General features: G+C 50.6%; 1 protein-coding gene across 1 annotated transcript; it reads left to right on the top strand.

The window, feature by feature from the left end:
• Positions 1-217: 217 nt before the first annotated feature.
• LOC112954760 (olfactory receptor 52K2-like) lies at positions 218-1,156 on the top strand. Its single transcript, XM_026048014.1, has one exon. It carries the CDS (start codon positions 218-220, stop codon positions 1,154-1,156), a length of 939 nt encoding a protein of 312 aa, XP_025903799.1.
• Positions 1,157-1,746: the final 590 nt, after the last annotated feature.

Raw genomic sequence — 1,746 nt, 5'->3', positions numbered from 1 at the left:
AAGAACATGCAGATTTGGATCCCTCTGTGTTTGATAGGGTTCAGTGAACGTGGATAAGGGCAGGATGATATGATGGCAGGTCTGCGTGCTTGAGAAAGCAGGAAGGGGTTTTCTGCATGTGGTTGGTCCGTGGCAGTGCCTTGCTGCAGTTTATTCCTCTCCCTGTCTATGGCAGCTGTTCCTGTGCCTCCACTTCCAGCCGCTGTGGTGGTGTACCATGCCGTATCTGAATCACTCCAGGCCCTCGTCCTTCATCCTGACAGGCATCCCAGGTCTGGAGGTGGCTCACTTCTGGATCGCCTTCCCCTTCTGCACCATGTACTTCATGGCAGTGCTGGGGAACATCACGGTTCTCCTGATGGTTATGATGGAACATAACCTGCACTTGCCCATGTTTTACTTCCTCTCCATGCTGGCTGCCATTGATCTCGTGCTTACCACTTCCACCATGCCCAAGCTCCTGAGCATTTTCTGGTTTCAGTCCCATGAGATTGTCTTTGAGGGCTGTGTGGTCCAGATGTTCTTCATCCACGGCTTCTCCGCAGTGGAGTCAGGGGTTCTTCTCGCCATGGCTTTTGACCGCTACTTGGCCATCTGCAGGCCCTTGCACTATTCTGCCATCCTGACCAGCTCCGCCATTTCCAAGCTGTTCTTGGCTGCTGTGGTGCGTGGTCTTGGCCTCATGACTCCTCTGACATGTATGGTGAGCAGTCTGTCCTACTGCGGCCCCCGTGTCATTGCTCATTCCTACTGCGAGCACATGTCGGTGGTGAAGCTAGCCTGTGGGGACACCCAGCCCAACAGCATCTATGGGATCACAGCTGCCACTGTCGTGGTGGGCTCAGACGCCATCCTCATCACCATCTCCTACATGCTGATTCTGAGGGCGGTCATGGGCCTCTCCTCCAAAGAGGCTCGCCTGAAATCCTTTGGTACCTGCAGCTCCCACATCTGTGTCATCCTGCTGTTCTACACACCAGGGCTGTTCTCCTTCTACACGCAGCGCTGGGGCCAGAGCATCCCTGCGCACCTTCACATCCTCATGGCAGACCTCTACCTGCTGGTGCCTCCCATGCTCAACCCGCTCATCTACGGGATGAGGGCCGAGCCAATCCGGGAGCGAGTGCTGAACCTGGTTGGGCGGAAAGGGTCTTGATCACAACTGGTCGTTAACACCAGATAGGAAGGAATGGGGTTCAGACCACACACTCATAGAGGTTCCATGGTAGAAAGACCCTCTAAAAAAAGATTTTTCCTGGAAAATGGAGATGTTCTGTGTACCATCTTGGCTAGATCCTGAAAGCAAGAGTTGCCACAGAGAACTCCACTGCTGTAACTAACTATTTCTAGAAAATTCCTGTTTCAAATGAAATGATAAATGATGGCTAACTCCATGTCTTTGGTTCTCCACAGGTTTATGTCAGCTCGTGACTCTCTGTTCATCACAGCTCTCCATAAAAGACTGTTATCACCTTGGGAATTGAAGTCTATCATGGCCTCATCCTTCCACACATATATTTTCTGTGCTCCCCAAGGATTCACTTGCTAGTTATAAGCAACTGCTTCAGCTTGGTGTCTGGCTATGAGGGGTGTGAGTTTGTTAATGTGGGTTATGTGTGCACATGTACACACACATTTGTTCTGATGTTGACCCTAAAGCTTTCCTTGTTGCTCCTCATCTTGTATTACAACCTAATGTAAGCATTTGTGGTATTGACAAAAGCATAGATCATTTAAAAACAAGTC

The sequence above is a fragment of the Nothoprocta perdicaria genome, unplaced genomic scaffold, assembly GCF_003342845.1.
Source record: "Nothoprocta perdicaria isolate Ctin4 unplaced genomic scaffold, notPer1 scaffold_504, whole genome shotgun sequence".
In the NCBI taxonomy this organism is placed as follows: Eukaryota; Metazoa; Chordata; class Aves; order Tinamiformes; family Tinamidae; genus Nothoprocta; species Nothoprocta perdicaria.
The sequence above is the reverse complement of the archived record's forward strand: the minus strand, read 5'-3'. Positions and strand labels throughout refer to the sequence as shown.